The sequence below is a fragment of the Mycteria americana genome, chromosome 1 (genome assembly GCF_035582795.1).
Source record: "Mycteria americana isolate JAX WOST 10 ecotype Jacksonville Zoo and Gardens chromosome 1, USCA_MyAme_1.0, whole genome shotgun sequence".
Lineage (NCBI taxonomy): Eukaryota > Metazoa > Chordata > Aves > Ciconiiformes > Ciconiidae > Mycteria > Mycteria americana.
Window position 1 is genome coordinate 25576931 of NC_134365.1, and position 25308 is coordinate 25602238.

The 25308-nt window shown below is 39.2% G+C and overlaps 1 protein-coding gene across 9 annotated transcripts in view; it reads left to right on the top strand.

Moving 5' to 3' along the window:
• Positions 1-25308, top strand: part of CADPS2 (calcium dependent secretion activator 2) — a 321285-nt gene that overhangs the window by 47621 nt on the left and 248356 nt on the right. For all 9 annotated transcript variants that reach the window (XM_075491545.1, XM_075491547.1, XM_075491553.1 and 6 more), the window contains one exon: positions 18273-18386. In XM_075491545.1, coding sequence (XP_075347660.1) covers positions 18273-18386 — 114 coding nt within the window. The remainder of the gene's footprint in view (positions 1-18272; positions 18387-25308) is intronic.

A 25308-nucleotide genomic window follows, 5' to 3' on the forward strand; every position in this document is an offset into this window, starting at 1 on the left:
AAGAGAGAGGGATGATGGCTTTTTAATTTTCTCCTTTGTGGTATCTAGAATAAGATATTTTGATATAACTGATTTTGAAAAGTGGCACCCTAGAGGTAGAAGATGTAACTCCTGTTGGGCAATGTGTTTCCCATATCACCTGGAACAGCTCTGCTGACTAATAGGAAAAAAAAAAAACCCCAAACCAAAAAACAAAACAACCCCCACCCGTAATTCTGAACTTCACAGATTTTCTGTTCTCCAAGGTTTTTGGGATTTTTAACTAGATGAAAAGCAAAGATGTAATTTTTAGTTTAAACTTAAAATATTTTTTCCTGGTATCAGCAGTAGTGCCTGTGTATCTTCCAAGAGCTGTATGGTGTGTAGTTTCTTGCTCCTCTTCCTAGATTACTTGGATACCTAATTTTTATGTATGTTAGGATGACAGCAATTTAAGGGAGTGAAATGACTCTCGGAACCATAACTTGTAATATGTTAATCAAAGGCATCATACTGCAAATAGTTGTCAGCATAGAAGTAAAGGTAAATTGAGAAGAGTTCACTGGTTCCATTTCTACACTTCATAAACTTGGGAATGAATTTCAGCAGGCCAAAGTGAAAAGTGTTCCCAGTAGATTTTTAATGAACGATCAGGAATAACTCAAGTAAGTAGGAAACCACATCTCCACTCTCTTATCTGCAGCCCATGCTACTCTGAGAGCTAGTCTCTGATTGCTGTGTACCCAGTTAGGGTTTTTCTTAAAGCTCCTTGCTCCCTCTTTTCTTCCTTTTTGTATTTGTCTATGAAAATCTGGCACAGGACATTGCCCCTTGGTGCTTGGATCACGTCGAGCTTTGTCCTTGCCTTGCAGCTGGCCAGTTTCAATGCCAGAAACCCTGGTGAACCTGGTACTTCAGACTTCTCTTCTGCTGTGGTTAGTTCATGACTAACCACTTTCATTTGTGTATGTCTTTTTTCCTCTCTTTCTTAACATTATAAAGTAATTTTTTCTAGTGTAAGCAGAAACTAAGCACAATATGTGGTTAAAAGTTTTATTGTCTTGTGTTAGGATGTCAGTACTGAGGGGTTTTCATCAAGTGTAAAAGCTGGTTGACAGACTCCATCCTCTCCTTTATGCTCTCAGACCAAGTTTTAAAACCAGTTGTTTCAAAGTTGTTTACTGTGTACATAAAATCCAAGCAATTTAGTAACTAAGCAGTTACCAAACTGTATTTATAATATTATTTTTCTAGGCTGTATTCCCTTGATTGCTGTTTTCTGAATAAATGGTCATTGAATTCTAATAATATTTCTTACAACTAGATTTCCTCTAACTGTGTGGTACTTTTCCTTGTCTATTTTCTTTAGCTAGCTCCTAATCAGAAATGTAAGACTTCTACAATATTTATTTAATCTTGATCTGACTCTTTTTTTTTTTTCCCTCTGCACTGAGTTTAACAAATGCACATATCCCAAAATACTGTGTCAATCCAGTTCCTTTTCAAACCTTAATGAACAATCTGTGACAAGCTAATTAGGGATATTTACACCAGTTCTAGACTTAGTAATATATTTATCTGAAAAAGTGATTAGATGCTGCACTGTCTTCTGAACAAAGAAATGATCTTGTATGAGTTAAAATTTGGAGGTGATAAAAATGGAATTCATCTGTTGCTGTGTCCTGTCATTCCGGAAGAAACCCTGGCACTGGTTGAAGTGATTTAATCTCTAGCAAACGTTAGAGAAAAGGAAATGAACATGATCACTTGTTGGCTGATTCTTGGGTTGAGCTGAGGGTCAGCAGAATATTGTTGCTATATAATGCTTTCCACACTTGGGTTACTTTATCTAGTCAAAGAACAGTTATTTCTTCTATCTGAATGCTTTGGCAAGTGACAACCTACTGAACTTGGCTCAGACTTGACTCCCTCACTTGGATCTTGTACCGTCTGTTCCTGCTCCACCCGGCTTGCATCCGATGCCGTTGCCTTTTCCTGCTGGTCTCTTGTTGTGTTTCATCAAACCTGATTCCACAGTGTGCCCTGGGAATTATTGCAGTCTAAATCAATAGTATAAGACTGTCAAGTTTTCTGTCACTCTTCTCTTTCCAGCCTCATTCCCGCAGGTGTACTATGCTTTCACTTCCTAACAGGAAAGCGTGGACTGTTGATATAAGAAAGCAATACTAGGGTTTCACAGGCACGGGCTGTTCTCACAAAGGCTCGTGAATCCTACCATGAGTATAAACCCCCCCCCCCCCATCTTTTTAAAAAATTAATCATAGGTGAATCTTCAGATTCACATGTTTTTGTAATGAAAGTACTTGTGTTTGCAGTGACTTTTTGCCTAACCTGATTATTTGGATTGTTACACTGGAGAATGTCTTGAGGCCTTTGTTCTTCATTATTTGATGTATGGAGGCTGTACAAAAAGAGGAGGGAAATAAAGCATACTTGCTGTATGCTGTTCAGACTAAGAATGAAGACCTTAGAGGTAACATTACTGGTGGATCCGCCTTGTTATATTGCAAATTAAAAAAAAAATGTTTTCCTGGGGAATGAGTTTTAGTAACTGCCTGTATTTATTGTTGAGTTGAATATACATGTATGGAGTAAACAAATCTGTAGTATTATACCGTACAACCTCGCTGTTTGTTGTGATTCATTTGGTTTACTCACTGAAGAGAGAGCAAGTTATCAATACATCCAGCACGGTACAGAGTCATGTTTCAACTGGCAGACAGTCAGCTTTTGTTTTCAATATTCTCTCCTGTTTAGTATTCAGAGCATGGAGGAGAACGTGATGTAAGGGAATTGGTTTGCTGTTTTACTGACTGACTCAGCCATTTAACTCTGTTCCCTCAAGGCATCAAAGACTGCAATAAAGGAAATACATTTTGCCAATAACTTTCTATGGAAATAAGTGCAGCTTAATAACTTTTTAAATTAGTGCTAACATTATTGCACAGTGGAGAACACCTTAATTAAACTTGTCTTTTGGGTTTTTTTGTTTCCTCTAAGTCTGTATTGCTGATACTGAAATCTTATGTAAATCTCACCTCTGATTTATAATTGGAGATGAGATTTTTTTTAAGTTGAAACTTCAATTGAAAGGTGATTTCTTACAGTACTATTTCTTGTGGGAAAGCAGAATTTTGCTATGACTTTATTCCTCCTTATTTTTAAGTAGGATAAGTGATAAGGTTAAGGCCAGACTTCTCCAGACTTTTATGCTCTGTTTTCACAGAATTAAATTTCTCTCAATGCTTTGTATTGTGCATTGCAATGTGTCTGATGGTCCCTGTTGCTTGCACAGAAAGGCTGTATGGGAAATGAGTTACTGGGATACAACTGTAAAGTACATGAAGTTTTTTAGTTAAACATTGTTTTGAAAACCTAATAAAATATCCTAATGCATGAATATTAGGGACCTGAACCCCAAAGTTTCTCTATTAATTGATTTAGAAGAATGCATCTGTATAAAACTGGTGATATGACTGCATTATATCTCAACTCTCTACCTTCTTTTCATGGCAAAAGAAAGGAGCAGCAGGTATTTGGAGTGGTGAATAATCACGTCTTTGGAAGACAGTGGTACTGCACTCATTAGGTAGAATTTGAAATAGTAACTCAAGTGTAAGTAGCTTGTGTTGAATGTAGGAAAAGTTGGATCACAGAGATTATTTAGGGGGAAGCAAAAATTCTGCCTGGAAGAACTGAGCTGAAGCTGATTTTGATTTCTAGTCCTGGTTGAGAAGTGTGGTGTCCATCCATGAGTGGTGAGGGAGGAAAGGAAGGAAGGAAAGGGGTATTGGAGTGTGGACAACATTGTGAGCCTCTGGAGGAGGGCTGTACTGGACCCAGGTTGACACCTGAGCACCACGGGAGAGATACCAGAATGACAACGTAACACCGGTCCCTTTTTCTAAGGTGAGGGAAGAAGAAGAGACAACTGTGGGTTGTCTGCTTAGATAAGCCTGTTGAATGAGATCTGCTTGTGCATGTGAGCTGAGGTGAATGCAAAGGTGAAATATTCTGGATCTTCTCTGAAGCATCTGTGAGGAAGATGATATATAAGTAGAAAATTGATTTATGAAAGCTGAAAGACTGCAAAATTTTGAAAACAGTACAAAAATGGGGAAGACAGATACAGTGTGCATTATGATTCGAAAGAAATCATTGAAGGTCTTGATGAAAGCTATTCTGATAACATCAGTGCATAACTTATATAGTTTACATAGGGTGGATGTAGAGATCTACAGGGAGATGTTATAAGTGGTGTAGCTTCTGTATGTATTTTGAGTAATGTAGATTCAAATGTTAAAGGTACATTTTTATTCATGAGGGTGGGGGGTGGTTGTTTTTCAGGGTTGTCTTCTGCCTTTCTGCTGATAGCATGCCTGACAGAAGAGAAGGAGGAGAGGTGAGATGGGGAGCAGCATGCTAGAAGCTCTGTGGTCACCAAAGCTGGAGGCAGGAGTAAGGAAAGAGGGGAGAGCAGCTGTGGAGGCCCCGGATTATTGCTAGGAAAGGGGAAATTTTGAGGGCAGTGGAGGGAAATGAAGGGGATGTTGGGGAGCAGTAGGGGCAGGCTGGCCCTTAAGGGGAGGCAGGCTGGGATGCCAGCAGCGGGCTGGAGTCAGGATGAGGTCTGGAGGCAGTGTTCAGGGTCGGCATCCGTCTGGTGGTCCCCTGGGAAGGCCATGGTGATGAGGCAGGTCCAACGCCACGGCAAGGAGTCATGTCAGCGGGTGAAGATGGGCCTGAGTATCAGGGAGGCAGGAGACAGGGTGCTGACAAGTGCCACGCAGCCACCGCGGGGGCCAGGGGCAAGCGGCTCCCAAGGCAGGAGGGTCAGGACCTCCCTGTTGCCCTTCTGCACCACAGCTCTTTGCCACGAAGGGGCTGATCTCTTGACTCGGCCAGCACATTGTACAGCAAAGGTGACAAAACCAGGTATTTTACTCAAGAATGTTAACATACTAATATTGTCTGTTATTCAAGTCAGCTGCGGTGTGAACACATATGTGCTGGAGACCAAATTAAAGCTCAGCAGTTACAGGAATTGTGGTGGCCTGAACCGTGCACATCAGGTCACAGAAGGACTTGGTGAGAACCAAGGAGCATTCATGTTGGGTTGCTTTATAGAGCGTTTTCACAAGGGAGGACAGAATTAACACTCAGGCATGAAATTTGTAGATGATAATTAGTAGGTGGTGTGACAGCAAATACTACAACTTCATTTCAAATGGTTAAGAAGAGGGAAATATTTAATTAAATAAAAAAGGAAACAGAATCCAGAATCTTGATTATGAAAGAAAAAAGACAACAAATGTTTTCTTTTTAATGTATGAAGCTGCTTCTTCCCTCCAAAGAAAGCACAAGAACAAGGATGAGATGGGAAAAAGATGCTCATAAACAGAAGTAAATTCTAAAAGGCTTGGATTATGTGAATACATACCAAGCAGAGGAAATCACTTAGTATAGCAAAAGGCAGCACTAGAAATAGGATTAAAATGCAGCAAAAAAAGAGAAAGTTCTGAGTCACTATCAGGAAAAGCCTGACAATAAAATCTGTTAGCTACTGTTATAATTTCCCAATTTAATGATTATGAGGATTCCATTACTTGGAACCTCTAAAACAGAACGGACAGCCATTTATTTGTGATACTCTAGGGAGATTTTTTTGAGTACTTCTCCTTTTAAGGGAATTTTAATCAAGTGTTTTCTTGTGGCTCTTAGTTATATAAAGATTGCCCAGGGAAATATAACTTTGGATAGAATTAGTATACCAATCTCTTGGGCCTCTCAAGAAATGTGTGAAGTCTGACAGATTTATTTAGAATGTGAAAAGCGTACATTTAGATTTATATACTGTATTTTCCTTCTACCTTTTAATGTTATAGCTTAGAGTTCTGAGACAAGCTCATTTTTCCAGAAAGGCGAGTGAATTTGCGCTAATTGATGAGTTTACTTTACCTGTTAATAAAGATGCTGCAGAAGAAAGATGTCAACAGATGTTTGAGTGCTGTGTGTAAACTTTTCACTGACTAAAATAAAGCTTCGACAAAAGAGGACACCATAGTCATGTATGGTATATGTATGTATAACCAAAATGAGATTGACTGTGGAATGCTCAGTCTTGTGTTTCAGATATGTGGGTCAATATGACCAAGTGTGTAAATTTGGATATTATGTCTGTGTACTTTGGTGTAGAACAGATGAATTGAATCCGGTGTACATAGACATCTGACAAAATATATTTGATTATAATATGCTCGAGGATTATATGTTATCTCTGCATCCCTTTTGGAAGGCTTTTTTTTTTTCAGTTTGAGAATTCGAAACTAAGTGGAGTACTGTCTAAAGCTGCAATCTGATGTCATTATAAAATCTGTATTGCTCACCCAGTAGCCCTGAGAACTTTCTGCAAGCTGACCAGAAGGACTGTGATGATCTAGTCTGACTTCCTAATTATGTGCATTTAAAAATGCATCCTGTTCCTTTTTTCAAACCCTTTCTTTCCGCTAGAACATTTGGTTCAGGAAGATGTTCCTTTTTACTTAAGTCTTCAAATGATGGAGAGTCTCCTACATATCTTGATGAGGAGAACCTAGTGGTGTATTTTTTTATTTAAGAATTTTCATTTGAGTGTATTAGACTGCTGATGTTGAATAATGCTGTAGCCATCACGGCTCTTGGGTGTAAGGAGAGCAAGATTTGTGGGAGAAAATTAATAACTTCTCTTAGACCGGTTTGCATGCTTGGGGGTTGGGGGAAGGAGGAGGGAGTTTTAGGCAGGTGAGATATTCAAGTTTGAGATAGAAGCATAAAATTTCAGAGTTAACTGCCAGCTGGAGATAACTGTTCCTCATTGAACTATGTTACGGCAGTCAAACAGACTGTTAGAGAGTAGATAGTTGTGGAAAGTGTACATAGGTATTGGGGAGGACATGATAAAGCTTTTACCTACTTATTGGACATTTCTCTGGTATAATTTTATAATGCAACACAAAACTAAACTTTCTTGGGTTCATGAGTACTGCAGTCTTCTAGGTTTATGAAAATTAGTTCCCAGAGATAGCTCTGAGAGATGGGGCTGGGAGGTCAGAGATGGAGCACTTTCATGAGAAGTGCTCTCTTTGCTGTTAAGGAAATGTTTGTGCGAGTTGGTTGCCATGTGCAGTTGCTTAGTTTCATCCCTGTGGTTTTCATGAGATCATCTGCTGTGCTGGTTCAAAATCATATTATGTGCTGAGAAATAAATGTATTCAGGGATTTGGATGTGTCTGTCACAGAGGATGTTTATTGTGATGGCTATCCAGATGGTTGTATTTATTGTTCAGATAGTGTCTAGATGTTGTTTGTGATAAACTGGTTCCTGAGGCTTGTCAAAAAGAAAGCTCATCTTGAGAGGCTGGGGAAGGATTTCAAAGTAGAAATTTCTTCCACTACAGGTTTCCAAGGTAGGAGAGTATGTGACAAATATAAGTGTACAAGATGAGATGAGGTGATACTTGGATAGCTCATTCAAAGCTGCAGTCTCTTTCGCAGCAGTGGTGTCCTTGCCAGACAGAACTGAAGGTCACTTGGGTTAGCACAGTATTTTTTGGGTTTTTTTCTACGGTCCTTAATATTATGGCTCTTTGAGCATCCTAGTTCTGCCATACCATAGCTAAATTGGGTTGTGTGTGGTCATGTGTAAAGTATGTGTGTCTCTATGATGTGAAGCCATAACTGTTAGTGACCTTACAGGCCAGGCTTTACCGCTATTTCTTTAGGTTCTTCTGTTTGTTAATTGGATTGGAAAAACAGTCCTTCTAGACAACTACACTATTTTTAACAGTGGCCTTAATCAAATGCCTAGACGGAGATTGAAAATGGAGCAAGTCTATGTGGTAATTCCCATAATTATATTAATCTCAGGAATTTACTATACCAGATGGGGGGGAGTGGGGGTTATATTTAGTGTGTAGCATTTCTATGCATATAATCTGCAGTAGAATTCTCTTCCATAAATTTGTCTAGTCTCCCAAGTAGATTTTTGGTACCTACAATGTACTTTGGCAAGGTGTTGATACATGTCTGTTATCCACTAACCTTGTTAAATTTTCTTGACATTAATTTGTTAGTTGGAGTTGAAGGCATGTAATTAATGAGATAGTTTTAATATGTGAATTTATTGTCCTTAACCTGAAGAGTGATTCAGTGGTGTGGACTGTCTGCTCCTATCTAGTTCTAGGGAAGCCAGAAAGCTTTAGTTCAAAATAACTGTTTCTGCTGCAATTAAGTATTTTCAATTTATCTTTCTAAGCTCCATAAAGAAGTGGTGTTTTCTTGTTTCTGTTGGGATGATGAACTGGGGAGGGGTACAGGTGGGTTGACCAAAAGATGCTGATGTACAAGTATAGTAATCAAGCATAGATTCGCTTGGAAAATAGAATGGAATACAGCCTCAGCACGTTTTCAGATGACATCAAATTGAGAGGAGCATTTGATAGCAGAAGGGCAGGGCCGCTACTTGGGGGACTGCTGACTTCTGGACAAATGAGCCAAGAAAAATCTCCAGACGTTCAGCACAGACAGAAGCCAAGCCCTACTTTCAGGCCAGAGGCCCACTTGTCTTTACAGGCAAGAGACTGAGTGGCTGGGTCTTCTGCAGCAAAGGACCTGGGGATCCTGATGGAGAGCAAGTAGAGCATGAGTTGGGGGAATGAAGGCTGGCCGCATGTTCAGCTGTATTAGCAGGAGTGCAGCTAACAGGTCAAGGGAAGCGTGTTTATGTTCCCATCTGCTTGGCACTGGTGTGGCCGCATCTGGAATACTCTGTCCGTTTTTGGGTCCCCCAGTAGAAGGGTGGTATCAACAAGCTGGAAGAAGTCCATCAGGGTCCCCTCAGATGCTTAGAGAGGTGGAAGACATGATACACAAGGGGAGGTGGGGAGGTCTGGGTTGGTTTAGTCTGGAGAGGGTTAGGAGGTTAACTGCTGTCTTGTAGTGCTTAAGGGGGACAGGGCTATAGAGAAGATGGAGCCAGGCTCTTTTTAGAGTTGCACAAGGAAAGAATAGGAAGGAATAGTTACAAGGCACAACACAAGAACTTCTGACTAGATATTGGGGGGGGGAGGGGGGAACTTCAGAAAAAGCATTGGAGCAGGTTACACAGAGAATCTGCGGTATCTTCATCCTTTGAGATATGTGAAGCTTGTCTGGAGAAGATGTTGAACAGCATGATGTATCTTCAGAGCTAGCCTTGCTTTGAGAAGGAGGTTTGACTAGATGAATTCTAGAGGTCCCATCCATCCTAAATTTCTCTGTTTCACAGCCCTCACAGAGAAAGTAGATGGAGTATGGACACAATTCTGCTTATTAATGAAACTAGATAATTTTTTGTGGAAAATATTTTGTAAAATTACCTAGTTTGGTGAAATATTTTTTTAAACTTTATCAGAACCCAGAATAAAATGCATACTTTGTTCTGGATTTTATTCCAAATTTTATTGTTATCCCTTCTATTCCTTGAATTTAAGCCAAACCAGTCCCGAAACATGTTGCCACAAAAGTGTGATAGGCATATAACTTGTATTTGCCAGGTGCCAAACAGAAATTACAGTCTCTTAGTTTTGCTTGCATTTCCATCACTGAGAAGAAAAATTTGGATTTCTTTTTAATTCCATTTTTCAGAGAAGGGAAAATCTTGTTATCTGTGAAACCTCCACATATTTTTTTTTTATCAGAACTGATAGAAACTGAGAAGTGCATACAGAAGTTACATGTGTGGGGAACAAGCTGACATTTGCACAACCAAGGAAGGGTTGTATGATCACGAGTGTCTCCTTAGAAAGTGGGCTAAGACAGAACATGAATGTCAACCTTGGAAAACTGAGAGTACGTTGGAGGAACATGTATTTTGCTGATGGTTCCATTAGTTCAAGCAGCTCTGCTGCAGCCTCCTCAGCTACACCTAGAGATCTTAGCTGGCAAAATGTCCTGGTGTAAGGTTGTTGGCAAAAAAAGCTCTTCAGTGCAATGCTTTTGAGGTATGAAAAAGCTGGTTCTGGTAGCTTAATTTATATGTGGAGAAGTTTTGCAAAATGAGAAAGCTGGTTTCTTGGTGTAAATAGATCTTCTGACAAATAGTTCTGGGGTTGCACAGTTGACATGGGGTGGAAAAGATGATGTAGATGCAGAGGAGGAAGACAGGAGCTGTGCTGTAGGAAGTGATGCAAATCCATTCAGTCCAGCACAGTTTTAACTGCTGACATGTACAGTGAGTCAGAGCTGTACATCTATCTACATGTTAGCAGCAGTTACCGTGAAAACTTCCCTCTGTTTTCGTTTCTGGAAAGGCACTGATAGCTGAGGTTCCCACCATGGGCAAGGATCACTGTGTGCATCTCTGCTAGGCATAATTTTCATGGTCACCCGCACGAGCCATCATCAGCTTTCTTGGCTGGAAGCTTTGCTTGCGTAGCTTTCAGGCATGACTGGTATCCTTGTGGCTCCAACAACCTCAAGGAAGTAAAGCCATGGTGTCTCTGTGTACTGTGCATGGGAGATGGCCCCAGACAGTGGTGGCACAAGGGACAGCAAAACATAGCTGGCCTAGCTGTACCGTGTCTATGCAGCCACTCAAGACTGGGAGGAGATCAGTGAAGCCTGCCACACAGAAGAAACAAATACAGTAATATAAATGTAGCTGATGACTGTCAGCTAAATTCCCCAGCAAATCTAAGGTAGTAGGAGTAGGCACAAAGAAAATGATTGCAACTGACTGCACTGACAACCTCATCTCAGAGGAGATAGCTTTTATTGGGGTGTGATATTTACTGCATTTAGGACAAACACATAGCAGATGCTTTCTTTTCTAGTGTGGCATAGTCTGTAAAAGGTTGACAGATTTTTTCAACGATAAAGTAATCTACCATTGCTATGAGGAACTTTTAAGTAGTTACATTTTTCTGCATTTCTGTGTATCTTTTCGTTCTTCTGTCTAAAAATTAGGAAAGTCTGATTCCCTCCCCCTCCAAAAAAAAAAAAATTCCCCTTCATTATTAAAACACTTATTTCCTTTCCTCTCAGGTGGCCGATCTGACCTTTTTGGAAGCTGTCTTCAGTTCTATATTTTGGCAGTGTCGTACACTTGAATTCCTTCACATCAATTAGACTTTGCCTTTGCTCACTGGCTGTGATTTTCATCCCCTCTACTCCCTGAAAAAAACACAATGCTCAAACCCTCTGTTCCTTGTGAAATGTTTTGCAGTCCTGACAAAGAATCTTCAATATGCTGCTCTGCACAATGAAAATATTTAAAGTTTCAGACTTAATGATACAGAAAATATTTCTAACTTATAATGAAATACCCTGTAAGTGGAATTGAATGACCAGTACATTATTGGTAGTGTTTCTGGTTTTTAAAAACAAGTGGCAGACCAACGAAAGATAAATGCCATATTGTGCTTGTTTGATTATAAAGAATAAGAAATTTGTTTGGTAAATGTATTAGCTGATTTTGGAAATCTAATATTTGATTCTACGAGGCGCTGAATTGCTGCACAATGGGTATGTACACAGGATAGTCTGTGCTGAGTGACAGCAAACAGAATCCTTACAGACACTGTTTTACTTGGAATAACTTCAGCTTTAAGAAAATCAAAGAACAGCTAAGGTTGCTAAGTGACAGCAAAATATTTATCCGTTATTTAGAAAATCAAACTGGTTTATGCAATGAATAGTAAAGGACAGCATATATTGTGTGCCACCCACATGCTGTATAGGACTATTATTGTACATGATGAAGACCTGCATAATTCAGCATAGTAACCACAGCTATCACCCCTGTGTTAGTACTGAGGTTCTCTAATATTATTTATTTAGTCGTCTTCCTCAGAAGAAAATCTCTCGAGTAATTCACTATAAATGACCACTCTCCATCTCTGCTGAAACACAAGTAATATTCTTGTTTGTGTAGGCAGATACTGGAAGAGGAGGCAAGGTGGGGGAAAGGAGGGGAAATGGAGTGAGAATTGCTGTTTATAACTGGCTGTTTGCTTTGCAGGCTTATTCTCATCACCGATGTGAGATGAAGCTCATTAACAGCCAATGATGTGGCACAGGCGTTTTGTTTTTCTGGAAGGAGAGGATAATGATGGATTCAGGCTAAGGCTCTGTCCCCTGTCTTGGGCTCTCGCAGAGGAAGTGTGTGTGTGTGTGGCTTTCCAGAGTCCAGCCCTGTGGATAAAGCCCTCCCCTCCACCATGGGTGGTGGTGGTAAGCTGGGGTTACAGCAGGGTTGGTCAGGGATGAAGACCTGGGTGACTCTTGAGTCTTGCTCAGCAGTAGAGTGAGAGTTGTTTCAAGTGTTGCTAGATGCTGTCCTGCCATTTCTAAGGCTCATTTGGGAAGAGGAAATTCCGCTTGATGGATTGACCAGTACCCCCGCACATCTGAGCTGGGAGACCCTGCAGAGGAGGCGCAGCAAGGGAGTCCCTGAGCTCGACATCTTTGAGCACGCTACTGCAGTTGGAGGATTTGAGAAGGTGGGGAGACCAGGGAGATGGCAGTTAGATCGGCACTTAACCAGCTACCTTTCAAGGCAAAGTGAAATAATATGAAACAAAATCTAAAAAAAAAATGAAAAAACATGTAAAGCACATACATGCTCCTTTTGTACGCATGTGGAGCTTAGGTTGAAAACTTGGTTTGATGTGCAAGTGGACCTGTTAAATGTGTAGGCACTTGAACACATGGTCTATTTGAATTGCTAGGAAATTATTGGTAGTTGAATTTTTATCATCCTAGAAGTGGTGTGTTAAATTGAGTGTCACTGTAATTGCATTAACCTGTTGTATTGTCCACATTTGCTTCTGGCTGAGGGTATGGGCAAGTGGGATGAGTTATCCTATAGCGAAATTCAATTCATGATATCAGAAAGTTAGTCCTTGGCATAATTTCTACTTTTCCCCCTTTTTTTAACTTGACAAAGAGCCTGGCAGGACAAGAAACGAAGTTATGTTCAAAGTTATGTTCAAAGAACTGTGTGAGAAGTTGGATGGAAACGGATTGATTTGTACCTTCATTTCTGTTCATTCAGAAGATGCAAATTTATCTCCTGACTGAAATGGAAGGGAGACACAGCTGTTTGAGGGAACGCTTATTGGGTTATTTCTTTTTCCACTCTTCTCTGCTCTTAAAAAGTATAGTTTTGGCTAAAGTTGTCCAAAAGCAGCTGCTGCTGTGGAAGGCATTGGGCACAAGAGCATAGTTTTGAAATAATAAAGCTTCTTATTTTTAGGAAATGTTCGGGGACTTAAGTCATGTTTGGTGCTACAGATCATGTGCGTTGCAGCTGAGATTCGGGGAGTGGCTCTTTGGTTGGCTCCTCCCTACCCGTTTGTTTTTGTAGTCTGCATAAGAAATATTTTAATCTAACTCTCTAGAATTGCAATCATCACCTCTTGCTATTTTCCTAAAATACCCATATGGTCTGAGAAAGGGTAATTTCACACTGCAGTGTGGGCGTAGAGAAGAAGCAAGCAATACTGTTGCTTGTGTTAAGGTCAGGGGCTTATTGATACTCGCACAGATCCCAGCTCTGAATGTGAAGACGTGCAACCTGCGGTTATTTCTTTGCTACATTTCTAAAATTGCCACAAGGTGGCAATGGTTCAGAATGTTACTCCTCCGGTACCAGCTCTTTGGCTGACTGCACTTGCGGGGAATAGGGTCAGCCGCAGGCTGCGGTTGCAAGAGAGCATCCGCGGTGCTGTGCGGCATGGGGGGAGAGGCTGGTTGTGGCCAACACACAGGCCATATTGTAAGCTTTTTCATTTTAAAGGCCAAAGTTTTGTAGGGGACAGTTGTGCTGTGAGTTACGCCTTTGCCAGCTGCTGTGGCTGCATATGTTTAGGGCAGTAGTGAGCTGCTCTGTGTACTGAGGCAGTGAGAAGCAGATGAAAATGCTCTAAATGTAGCATCAAACTCTGTGAAGCTAGGGTTTTATTTTTTATGTCTTTCTTTCAAAGATAAACAGTATTACTGTTACAAACACATACATGCTTCATTTTTCCTTCAAAATGTTGGAGTTTATTATAAATGACATAAAACCCGTGACATTGGAACGACTCCCTAAACTGCCAGATCTGCTTGAAATGCAACTTCTTATAAAAATAAGAATTTAAACTCTGTGTAAAATCCATTTGTTGAAATTGTTTAAAGGTATGAGTGGAGCTAAAACAGAAATGGCTCTAGGTTTTCATACCCAAGTTTCACTTTAGAAGGGAAAATGCAAATCTTTAAATTAGTGCTCAGAGGAATATATTGGGATATATAAGACTTCTTTGAAATGTTAAATGAAAGATGAGAATTTTTTTTAATAGTTAAGTACTTGGGGCTCTTCTGATACCTTTGTATTACTCTGTAAATTACGAAAAGTTAAATTGCTACTGCAACTTAAAAAAAAGTCATTCTTAATTTAATTAAATAGCTCTTTGAGACGTTTATTCTGTCTTAAATATATGTTTTCATTCTTTGATGGTCTACTAAGGTTAGCAAATGTAAAGTAAAAAATAAATGTTACTTTTTGTCAAAGGCACAGGGATGGGAGGGGAAGAGAAATCTTTATCTGTTGCTTGGCTGCAATAAAGAAAAAGCAAATTTGAGGGCAGTTAATCTTGTTTTCCCTTAAAGTTGTCTTTGCTTATCTTCAGTCATTCTGCAGAATGCAATCAAACCTGATATTCCGAGTCACTGGAATTTAGTTATACATTCTCCCATGAAGCAGCAGTAGTTATTTATGAAGTATCACACAGAGTTACGACAACAGATTTCATACCACTGAGAATGCAGAATCCAAATAAGCAATACAAAACTGAAGCAGGTTGATGGAAAGCAACAGAATCAGTGAGGCTTTGCTGTATGCTTCAGGTGACACTCGGAGTTCAGTTTATATTTGGAGGTACATGTAGTAATGTCAATTTTTATTTTTATTTTAATTTTGCTGTTCATGGTTCTTTCTGTTAGAATTAAAATGCAGACACAGAGGCACTGACAGTAAAGATGTAAAGAAGTAGTGAGGGACTGAAAGCAAAGGTCTGCCGTGTATGGGTCTTGCACACAGGAAAGGAGGAAAAGGCATGTGCAGTGGAAAGGTAATCCTACTGCAGAAGGATTTTGAGCTCCTCTATGAGAACTTCTACCAGAGAGAATCTGGCCAGGCTTATTGCCCTTAAGTTTAAGCATTTCACTTGGGATTCTGGTTATGCATGATGTCCTCATCTCTTGTTCCTTGTTAACCAAGATGGACAACTTCAAAGGTAGCCCAGACTTGGATAGGTTGAGCTGTTTGGCAGTGTCCAAGAGTTAATGTCCTGTACAGACACCCCTTTCTCTCCATTTGCTATTATGGCATTCTAATGCAATTAGATTCTGCATTTCTAAGCTACTACTTGTACTGTTAGTTTTGTTTTGTTTCATCTTTAAAGGCACTTCACTGCAAATTGAAGAGTGTTAATGAATCCATTAAAAATGACCAACATAAAAAAAAAATAAAAGATGAGTGAGAATTCACTGTACACTCAATATTCTGACAAATAAAAAAAACAGAGGAACTGTATGCTACAGCAGACTACTATAATCTGTATCTTGGCAGTTAACACAACTGCGTCTCTATATATGACAATACTTGGGACCTGTAAAACGACTTCAGATCATCCTTAGTGCAATGCGTAGCTTTTCGTATTTTCCATTGGAATTATTATTATTTTTTAGTTTTGCAGGAGAACTTTATTCCTCTACACATCCAGATTTTGCACTAAAACATAAGTAATGTAAGAAATGTACAGTAATCCTAAAATGCCACTCAACCCTGAGAATTACTTACTACCTGAAGTAGTGAATATGAAAGCCATATATAAATATTTTAAAGGCATTTCAGTTTGCTGAACTATGATGGTTAGAAATGAGGAAGCCAGAATTAAATTTATATTTCATTGCTTTATTCATAATGTTTTTGTTTGATATGTGGGTAATAGACAAGCAAATCACCTAAAGAATGAAGTCTGCAAGCATGAAAACACATTTCCATAATTGCCTTGGCAGGAAGCCTGCATGTTCTCGTGGCAGAGCTGTGAATATTCCACGGGATGAAGGAGCTGCTTGCTCAGCAGTGGTGCACCGTCTGTGAGAGCACTTGGCTCTTAAGTCCCCTACGAGAACAAGTGTGTGCTGAAAAAAACCTCCAACCATCCTTAATGATTTGCATTTTCCGGTATCTCAGCTTGTCCAATATCTTTAGAAAATGAGAGAAGAATAAGGGGAAAGACCTGTCCTGCGTATCTGGGAATAAAGTTTGATTTCTGTTAGAAGCAGCTAACCTTTGAGGTGCAGATTCTGTGCAAGGAATGGATGTCTGGCAGACAGGTGGATAGCTGCCATTTTTGGGGTATGTGCAGACATGATACAAATACTTCTCTCCCATTGATTTTTAACTAGCAGTGGTACAGGCTGGCAATGGGTCAGTGTTGGGCTGCTGCTCTCAAGAGCTCATGCAGGAAATTTTTCCAAGTCACAGCAACCTCTGTTGAAGTTTGCTTGCCTCAACGGGAGGCCTTTTCTTCTGTAGGGGTTTCCTGGGGCTTGTTCTGTATTGCTAATCATTTTGTTAAGATGAGGAACAGAATTATCATGTATTTTTAACTAGCTTGGATTTTTTTCAAAGGCATAGTTCTTTGGCTTTGCATTGTTACTGCCTACATGTCGCCATTTTTCAGAGGATTTCTCATATCAAGTATTTAGATGGCATCTATACTATTGTTTCCTGTGAAAACAGAACAGCTTTCAGGTTTGCGTTCAGTTTGGAGAGAGTTTTGCAGTAATTTGCTGTGTTTCATAGAAGCACACGACTTGACAAACAGCAAACTTTATGTAGGATACATATCAAAATCCTCCCTTGATATGAAGGAAATAGAGATTGTCCAAGGACACGTTATCAGGATAGCAGTAATTTTGCTAATCTATTAACGGTGTTGTAGCTTAAATGGCTTCAAAGTGTCGACACTAGAGACCTGAAAGCCTAAGGTCACCATACTCACTGTAGATGCCAAAAAGTTCTGTAAGAAACAATGGTGTGATCGGGGTTATGTTACTTGTTGCAGGTTAGCCATTACAAATATAAGTTTCTGCCCTCTGGAACGATATTGGCAATTTCTGGCTATACATTTATTTATTTGTTTATTTTTAACTAAGCAAAATACAGGAAGGATGAAAAAACTTTTCAATCAGTTGTGTTTGAATTTTTGTAATGTTAAATTTAAAGTTCAGCAACACTCACTAGAATAAAGGCTTTACATTAGTTTTAAAGTTCTGGGAAAGCAAACCAACTATTTTTAACTGTTGCTTTGTTATATTAGTATGTTAGTGGCAGTCTCCTTTGATGTGACATTCTAACTTCTCACAGATTTGATAAGGAGAAATATCTTACTAAATATTTCAAGAGTTGATGGGAACCTTGGCAAAAGGCCTGTGTCTGGATCCCTGGAGAGCTTTCAGATTTTGCCTTTTCCTATAACATTAAACTTTGATAAAAATGGGTTGATTGCAAGGCTTAATCATGTAACGTTCTCTACTAGGAGTCTGTTTTCAAAATGCATTCCATTTTGATATGAAATCCACCAAATGTAATTTGATATCAGTTTTGGAGCCTTGTGGCTACTGTTCCCCAAGATTAGTTGTTTCATGTCATTCACAGTGGTTTAACATCAGTGGCTAGAATTCCATTTTCTTCATAGGGAGCATGTTTCATCCATTCTCTTCACGGTGAGCATGCTTATTAGAACATGCCAATGGTAGTGCCTAGATTACTCCGAAAAAAGGAGGCATCTCAGTTGTTTTTCACTTATTTGTGAAAAAATGGAAATATTTGAAGCTAAGAGCTAAATTTTATTAGCTGGTGCTGCTGCCATGGGGAGGGTCAGCCATTTTATTCAGCATATACATATAAAGTATTGCTCAGAAGAAGTATCCATGCAGACTTACCTGTAGCATCCTGAGGACACAAGGGAAAGAGTAGAGGTTTAGTTGCATGCTGAATGCATGGATGACTGGCTGCAGCAACCCGGCTTGCCTAGGTGGGACTCTGAAGAGCTGCGACTCACTAGGGAGCCAGCTGGCCAGGGAGCCTCTGCCTTTTCTCCCTGTTCACATCTCCAAGTATGTATAGTGTTACATATTTTTACTTCAAGACTAACTGCATTTATTATTGTTCTCTCCCCTCTCCTTGTTTTTTTCTTGCATAGCTCAATAAGCAGCAGCTACAGATACTGAAGGAACGTTTCCAGGCCTTTTTGAATGGGGAGACGCAAATCGTGGCAGATGAAGCATTTTGCAATGCTGTGCGAAGTTACTATGAGGTAAGTTACGTGTTTTGTTTTCTGTATTGTTTAAGAAGTTCGTAGGATCTCTTTTAATGCAGATACAAGGAAACTAATTTTAAGTTTCAAAGGCTGTGAACTTCCAAACTGTCTAGAAATAGCTTCCTCCTACTCCAGCTTTGCCTTTTAAAAAGTCAAAATCCACTGCCTGGGCACAAGGGATAAACTGAAATGGAAAAAATACTGTTTTTGAAGAAGGAAAAAAAAAAGAAAAGACAAAACGAAAAACCCCTGGTGCTAAAAATCTTTCTGGCAGCATTTGATACAACTAGGCACCGCTATCTTTATCTCCATATGTCTAAGTTACCTCTTTTAATCAGTGCTTCAGTTGTAAGTTACCATCTTGAGAAGTACGTCTTCTGATTTTTAGTTACCGTGCGGAGTTTTTTAGAGAGGAACCCCCTGTTCCCTTCTTTCCGCACAGCTGGGCCAGCTCTCACGTTCTGCTGTGACCTCCCAGGCATGTTCAGTGCCTACGGCCACCAGTGCAGATTTTTAGATCTGGTTTTAATTGCCTAACGGACAGGTAGGCAATTAAAATTCCAAAATAAGAGGACAGTTCACTGTCCTTTTTCTAGCATCAGCAGCATATGGCTAGATAATTTATTTCTTACTCTTAGCAAATGATACTCAGAATTCATTTCTTACTCTAAGCAAATGGTACTGCGAATCCATTTTGTCTCATCTAATATCAAACTTGCTCAATGAATCACAAGGGCTGTATGTTAAACTTGTATTTCTTTTGAAGGGTCTTCCTCCATATTTCACTCTACCACATCTTTTTTTCAAATTTTTTAGCTTTATTTTTAATATATTGTTTGTCCTTTTTCTCTGTCAGCTATTCTTTTCTAGTAAATGAAACTTCATGGAGAAAAAGATGTGACTTATGTCCTAGCTTGGTTTTATCTATATTAAATTATGTTGCACAAAAAAAGAAGACACAAGGGTGGACAAATGGTTTCCCTGTTGTACAGAAGTATGAGAACTCAATGCAAGTTTCTCCAAATCACGGTCTGATCAGTACTGCGGCAGTGGAAATGAAGAAAATCTCATAAAAATGCTTGTGAAAGGATGGGGATGAGTCTAACTTAGTTTACAAGTCTGCAGGTGAAACAAGAGAATACGAACATTCACGAGGTACTATGTAGGGGTGCGAGAACAGTATAGAAGTTGTTAGAAAGTAATTCTTTTTTTTTTTTGTATAAGTAATGAAGAAGTTAAGACTGGGAGGAAGGACAGTTTGGAAGACGGTGTAGGGCAAGACTGAGCTAGTTAGCTGCCCAGCAGTGGTTTTCAGAGGAGTGGGATGTCTCAAGATGCTGAACGTGGGGTAGAATTGAAAAGGACATAATGTTCATGGTTCTTTTTTTCAGCTGTGTAAGAAGCTTGATGTGTTAGAGAAAGTAGCCTGCCCTTTGGGAAGGATGTGACAGCCAATAAAAATTATTTTAAAATAAATGCCTAAACAGTAACTGTTCTGTTAAGATTTACTTTGTGTCTCTTGTAATGAGATTTTATTGGACATATCGAGAACTATGTTTTTCAGCATATCTGCTGTTGCAATGAAGGGCTATGCGTAATAATCTAAGATAGCCCTATAAAATTGAAGACTCAAATTCTCCAGCTATTTGCAGCCATTCACCACTTTGAATTAAGCGTACAAATGTTCTAGCTGTCCAGTTTCAAACAGAGGATTCCAAAGATCTTGGCATCACTGGCAAGGCTATAATGACGCCATGGGCTAGTGGGATCTTCATCCTATGTTAATACACTGTGAGCTCATCTACCAGCTGTAATTTGGTTCTTCAGTCTTTTTTTGTTGTTGTTTATTCCACCTCCCCAGTTCCATTTTCTGTTCTTTCCAGAGATTTCCTTCCGGACTTCCATAACATTTTCCAGTTGTGCAGTTTGAGTCAGCATTTGCTAGTAATTTTTAATTGCTTTTCAGGTTTGAGGTAGATAGTTACTAGTATGAAATATTAGATTTAATGAACATTGCAATAGTGGAATCCAGCTGGAGAGTTCAAGCCACCGCTCCTCTTCAATGCATTTTAATCAAATTTTATGCATCTTGCCACATATTCTCATACCATCGCTTATATGTGTCTCTTGTGCCTTTTTCATTTGCTTTGTTACCCATTTGTTGAAAATATTAATCTCTATTACTTCTTTGTGTGTTCTGTTGCTGCTGTGCTCTGATGCTTTCTCATGTCTATGACTTCCACACATGATCCAGCACATCTCCTGTTCGGTGATGTTAGTACTTTGAATTATGCACATCTTGTTTCTGTCATACAGCATCTCATAAGCCTCAGTGTTAATTTCCTTATACTTTAGTTGCTGAGCTACTGTTCAATTTTATCTGACATGGAAGGAAACAAATACGTGGTCTGCACCGTAATTATTGTACTCGGAAAATGATTAATTTCCCTTTAATCCCATGCAGTAGATATGGTTTGAGACTTATTACAATATTGCTTGCAAAGCCAGGCTATTCTCTTTACTGTAGTTGATTTTCCACACTCAACTCTTTAACTTTGAATGTAAAAGAGAAGGTTTGTTTTGGGCACGTGATATAAATCCTGTATCACTAGGTGCAGGTGTTTTGAGTCACTAAATCTATCTGTAATTACTGGGTTTGTTCAGAATTTGTCCTCTTAAGAATCTAAGAGTAAGTTCCTAAGATTTAGAAACATGTAGCTTAGTCTTTGATTTACTTTTCTAGAAATATTTGCTGAAAGAGTAATTTATTTACTAAATAAATAAATATTACTTTCACTGGGTAAGAGAGTCATTCTCCTGTGTCAGGACTACTTGGGAAGGTTTACACTGGCCAGTTTTGTTGCCTTATCCTCCAGTATTATGTCTTTTCTAATGCTGCTGTGGTTCCTAAGACTTTCCATTAATATTCTAGCATTGTCTTTCCTTTATCTTAAAAAATCTAATAGGAAAACAATTCATAGGAAGAGTTGTGTAAGCTCTTCTTTAATTCTCCAGAAATGGTTATTTTAGTTTTCTGCAAAATCTCCCCCTAGCATCCCACCATGCTTCCTGAAAGTATCACTGAAATTTAGCATGATTCATTTTTGTATACATATAATTAAGATTGTCTTGAGGAATTATTTCCCCTTCCATCCCAGTTTTAGAGAAGGTATGGGAATGTTTACAGTTCTCTTTCTGTAATAATTCTCTCAGAATTAACACAGAATTTTTTTGTGGAAAATTCCATTACAGACATTGAGCCAGATTCTGATTGGTAGAACATCAGATGTTGGTGATGCTTTTTGGATAAAGAGAAAAATTCAATCATGTGGCAATTTATTATGAGTAATTATATTGGACACACTGCTAAGTGTAAAATTAAGTGAGAAAGTGATTTATGAAATAAAGTCTTTCTTTGCGTATTTCAGCCCAGTTTTTTTAAAAAGTTATCAGTAAAATAGTAGATAATCTTTCATCAATTCTTGCATGCTTTTTCATGGAGATTGGAAAATGCTCTGTGCAGAGCCCTAAGAGGTTCATTTGCCACCTTTAACATACATATATACATACTAATATACATAGTTTTAATAGGTATGTATATACCTTGGGCTAAACTCATAGTACTAATTCTTTAGTCTTGAATATATGCAGTCTTAGATAAGAGTAAAATGGGTGCAAAGAACTGTAATGAATGTTTGAAATACTGTAAAAATGTTTTCAGTATCGTAATGATTGCAAGTTCTCAGGTTTTCAATTCTCTGCTTAAAGCATTGTGCAGCTGCAAGAATTTTATGTACTGGTGTTTTTCCTGTTTTTCTTGCTGCTTCATTTTGAATATGTGGTTCTAAGCCATAATTACTGCATGCTGCTTAAATCTGAATGTTAAATGTGGGATCTGTGGCAGTTAGCACTATGAGGCATTTTCAGAATTTAAAATCAGACTTAGTTCAACTCTACCTGTTTGCCTGTGATACAGAGATCATATTTAACTTAATTTCTATTTAAATTCAGGTGTTGTAGTCCTTGGCAAATTAAATTGTTGTCTGCCACAATCAGGCAACAGGAAAGAACTGAGTTATGGCCAATAGCGAAAATTGATGAGGCAGGAGATCCATGTACAAACCTAGCTAATGGATCGGCACTGCCTGGCTGGGGGGAGGGTTTAGGAGGATTTTAAAAAAAAGTGAACTAAAAGTAGAAAGCAAGCAAAATCAACAATAAGAAAGAGCAGAGGTCCCATGTTGTAGAATCATAGAATGCTTTGGGTGGGAAGGGGCCTTAAAGATCATCTAGTCCAACCTGCTTGCCACGGGCAGGGACATCTTTTGCTACATCAAGTTGCTCAAAGCCCTGTCCAACCTGACTTAGAACACTTCCAATGATGGGGCATCCGCAACTTCTCTGGACAACCTGTTCCAGTGACTCACCACCCTTATCATAAAAATTTCTTCTTTATATCCAGTCCAGATCTACCCTCTACAGCTTTCTAAATGGTAAGAGAAACCCTTTCCCTTCCCTCTCCACTGTGGGGATAGGTGACACCTTTCAGCTTCTGCAGTAAGTAGAGCAAGTGTCCTACCATACCTTTCTCGGTCAGTACCAAATCCTGAACTGCCAGCACAAGCCCTTGTGGGTAACGTGTTGGCAAGGGGGGAGTGGGACGTGAATCCTGGCTGCATGTTGCTAGTTAGACGTGCAGCAGTGTCTGTAGACACCCCTCTCCTAAACCTGACTGGGCTGCTTTGGTCAGTCTTTACTTGTGTAGCCTGCCTTCCTTCTCCTCTTGAGGCCGGGGACATCTTCCTTCCCTGTGCTGCAGGTGGCATGGAGAAAAGGACTCTCCATGGGGTTTGGCAGCTGGTTAAGGTGGTCATGGTGCAAGGCAAAGGCGGCCAACCCCTGTCTTGGGCATATTCAGAGGGGTTGATATTGGGCTGTTAAGGGGTTTGAAAGTTCTACAGAGACTGAGAATGAAAGAAAATTATGTATAAAATAATCACGTAAACATCTGCCAGTGTAGATATACCTGTGATAATGTCACTGTTTCTCTGTTTTGATCAAATCTGTGTGAGCATTTACAGGCATGCTGAAAATGTTTCCCTTAACACAGAGCCATTGTTTGGCCCATAGGGGATGCACACGCTAGTGTAACAAAAACATGGGGGTTTTTTCTTGCACTTATCCTTAGAAAAGGATGAATTGTGTTTATTGGAATTTTTTTATATGAAGACATTCAGATGTTGGGTTAGTCTGAAAAAAGTTGAGGTATTTCTGTAAAGGAAGGAGTGAAGCAATGATGCTATTTCTGCTGTAATTATGGAAAACTTGGTCTGAAGGTTTTTTGCATGGAAGTGAGGGGCAAAAGGATCTCGCTGATGAAATTGCAGAAGGGAACCAGCTTTCTAGACTAAGTGGTATTTTGGTTGCTTTTACAGCTTGATTTTTAATATCAGCTATTTTAGGTATGCAGTTTTTATTCAAGGCAACAAAAGGCATAGTTGATCCTGATGAATATTTCAGGGGTGAAGATGACCCTAAAGGAACTAAAAAGCATTCATTAGAATCAAAACATAGTACACACAAAATAAATAGTAATTAAAAGTTGGAATGTTCTGTTTTGATATTACCGAGGCAAAATAATGGAATCAGTAGATTAAACATTTATTTAAATACATTAGGATAATAATTGTAAAAGCTTTCGGGGCATAAATTCACTGGTTTCTGCTTTCATTTGTTTTTCTCAAAAGTCATAATTGGCCTACGTATGTATTGAAGAATATGGGCTTTTTGCTCTGTTCAGATCTGCTTCAAAAACCTAAATACTAGTCCAGCTTGGGATTTATTGTTGATACAGTCTCATTTGGAGAAGATGTTTCAATAGGATATTTTCTTACATTAACTTTAGGATAATCTTGTTTTTTGCCTTGTGAGGGAGCCTTTCAACAACAAATACATTCATAGTTGCACTGAATCAGCACTTGCACAGTTAGTTTGCTTCCAGCTGCTTTAAAACATTGGCAAACTTGAGGTCAGTGTAATGTTGGCATGGGGGCTGTTATTTTAGAGGTCTGTTTTAGGCCAGTTCTTTGAACAGCTTCATAAAAATGTTTTTAGGCCACCTCCAAGAAAGAGGCATAATGAAGGTTTATCTAGGTCATCCATTTCATTGAAGAAGCTCTAATGCCTTCAACGTTTTGGATCAGCAACCACAATTTGGCATGTAATGGAGATTGTCTCAGTGTTAGCAGTCTAATTATATTCCTCAAAGAAGTGAGGGGGAGATAAGAGACAACAAATTAAAACATGCTTTACGTGATCTAGGAGATCTATGCTTCCGTGCTAAGGAGAGGCCTGAGTCGAATTGCAGGCTTTGCGATGCACAGCTTTCTCTTGAGAGAGTGGTGTTGTATTGCTCTTGCATGGAAAATGTGTCAGTGCTGAAATCCTCTGGTCTCTTGCTTTACGAATAGCTGCATGTAACTATATTCTTTGCATTTTTGAAGGCTGGAAATCCCATTTCCACTTCCACCTCTATGGTGTCAGAGAAGCAAAGCATTTTGCTGTACATCTGCACAGAACATAATTGCTAGCTGTTGAAACTGTGTCTATCCAGTCTCTTTGGACACTGATATTTGGGGATGATCATTGTTAATTTGACTGAGGATGTCATACAGTTTCCATATTAGCATTGCAGATGTAATTATAACAGACCTGTATTTCAAACTTCTAAATGAGAGGAGGAAATGGCTCATTGAATTTAAATTAAAAAAAAAAAAATCCCAGTAATGGTATCCTTTTTGTTCATTTTGTGACCACTGTTTTTCCAGGCAAACAAGGAATGCCTTGTAGATCTGACACTACACTGCAGAGGTAATTAGGGTTGGGTAGTGAGGTATGTCTCTACTGTAGTAAGCATTAT